Below are 2,266 nucleotides of genomic sequence, written 5' to 3'. Positions count from 1 at the left end.
AGGGGCGCCGGCCCCGGCGGGGCCTGCCGATGGCAGCAGCGGGCAGGGACGCCGTGCTGTCTGGAGTCGGGCTGCAGTTGGATTCCTTGGATTCGTCGTCTTCTGAGGAGGAGCGCGGCTCCGACTTCTTCCCGGTGCTGCCGGTGCCACTGGCACCCTTGGCATTGGCCGCACGCTCCTGCTTGCGGAATTTGGCCCGACGGTTCTGGAACCACACCTGGAGGGGATGGAGGGGATGGGAGGACCCCTTGCCATGGTGCCTGGGAGCCCTCCCAGGCTCCGGGGTCCCCCCCACAACCCTCCGTTCCCTCGGCGGAAATGTCTTCCACATCACCAGAGGGATCCATGTATCCACAATAATGTGGATTTGTGGGGTCGACGCCGGGCACAGGCGTGTGCTCTGGTGTTTGGCAGAAGAGGGAAATGGGGAGAGGACATCCTCACACTGCACCCACACCTGCACCTCGTGGGGTCAGAGCCCACCCCCACAGCCTGCACCCCCCAGATCCCCATGGTGCCAACAGTGGGGTCTGCTTCACTCACCATTCCCCCTGGGAGGGAGGGGGCCAAGCCCCCCACTCCTGTGGGTCCCTACATTCCTATGGGGACAGGTGTTCTGACAAAGGGAGTGTCTGCACCCACCGAGGGGGGTCTGCAGCCACAAAGGGGGGTCTGCACTGACACAGGGGGGGATCCCACACAGAAGGACCCCACAGAGAGGGTTCTCCTTTTACACAGGGTGTCTGCACTCACAAAGGAGAATCTGCACCTACACGGGGTGTCTGCATCCCACAAGAGAAATCTGCACTGATGCAGGGGACATCTGCACCCACAAAGGGCCACTCTCTGTCCTCCATGGACTCTCACCAACCTCAAGGTGTTTGGGACTGGACTAAATCATTGATGACAGTGACAGTGCTGTGGCATGAACCAATGCCTGCACACTACTGGGAGCCAGGCTGTCCCCCGAGCTCCCAGCAGAGCACGGCTGTGTCGACAGTATGTCCCCCTGACTGCGGTGGTGCCAAGGCCGAGTCCCTTCCTGTGCCCCCTCCCAATGCAGGGAGCAGAGCAGCAGCGTCCCATGGTCAGGATCCCCGCTCTGGTGGGATCTCGGTGAGGTCGATCTTGAGGGCCAGCTCCTCGCGGGTGTAGATGTCGGGGTAGTGGGTCTCGGCAAACACCCTCTCCAGCTCCTTCAGCTGGGAGCTGGTGAACGTTGTCCGGATCCGCCGCTGCTTCCGCTTCTCGTTGATCCCCGACGGGTCCGAGAAGAATTTGTAGGGAACTGGGAGAGAAACGGGAAGTCAGTGCGGCCGGTACAGCGGGAGGGCTGTGGTGGACACTGGGGCACACTGGGCAGGGGGCATCAGGCAGGGATGGACCAGGAAGGGATGGACTCGGAAGAAAGGGACCAGGAAAGGATGCACCAGGCATGAGACACTAGGCAGAGATGGGTCGGGCAGGGATGAATTGAGCAGGGATGAACCGGGAAGGGATGGACTGGGAACGGGTGGACTGGGAACGGATGGACTGGGCAGGCGACACTGGCCAGGGATAGACGAATCGGGGAGGATGAACTGGGTAGGGGTGAACTGAGAAGGGATGCACCGGGAAGGGAAAGACGGGGCAGGGATGGATCGGGCAGGGATGAGTTGAGCAGGGATGAATTGAGAAGGGATGAATTGGGAAGGAATGGACTGGGAAGGGATGAACGGGAAGGGATGGACCGGGCAGGTGACACTGGCCAGGGATAGATGAACCGGGGAGGATTAACTCGGCAGTGGTGAACTGGGAAGGAATGCACAGCTCAAGGATGGACTGAACAGGGATGGATCGGGCACAGATGAACCGGGAAGGGATGGACTGGGAAGGGACGGACTGGGCAGGGGACACTGGCCAGGAATAAATGAACCGTGGAGGATTAACTGGGTAGGGGGGAACTGAGAAGGGATGCACCGAGAAGAGAAGGACGGGTCAGGGAAGGATTGGGCAAGGATCGCCTGGGAAGAAACAGACCGGGAATAAACGGGTAGGGGATGCACTGGGCAGAGGAACCGGCCAAGGACAGATGAATCAGGAAGGATGAACTGGGCTGGGGTGAACTGAAAAGGGGTGAACCGAAAAGGGGTGAACCGGGCAGGATGAATCAGGGGATGGACCGGGCAGGGTGAACCGGGCAGGGTGAACCGGGCAGGGCGGGTAGAACGAAGGCAGGGCTGGATCGCTGCCCCCGCTGCGCCTCCGGTCCCTTTCGTTCGTTGCC

The 2,266-nt window shown here is 61.2% G+C and overlaps 1 protein-coding gene across 1 annotated transcript in view; it reads right to left on the bottom strand.

Moving 5' to 3' along the window:
- Positions 1-2,266, bottom strand: part of PHOX2A (paired like homeobox 2a) — a 6,461-nt gene that overhangs the window by 1,820 nt on the left and 2,375 nt on the right. Inside the window, exons 2-4 of the mRNA XM_017731638.1 lie at positions 1,109-1,288; positions 493-500; positions 7-217 (exon numbers count right to left, since the gene is read on the bottom strand). Of these exons, the coding sequence (XP_017587127.1) occupies positions 7-217; positions 493-500; positions 1,109-1,288 (399 nt within the window). The remainder of the gene's footprint in view (positions 1-6; positions 218-492; positions 501-1,108; positions 1,289-2,266) is intronic.

This window comes from Corvus brachyrhynchos, unplaced genomic scaffold, assembly GCF_000691975.1.
Source record: "Corvus brachyrhynchos isolate BGI_N302 unplaced genomic scaffold, ASM69197v1 scaffold3, whole genome shotgun sequence".
Lineage (NCBI taxonomy): Eukaryota > Metazoa > Chordata > Aves > Passeriformes > Corvidae > Corvus > Corvus brachyrhynchos.
The sequence above is the reverse complement of the archived record's forward strand: the minus strand, read 5'-3'. Positions and strand labels throughout refer to the sequence as shown.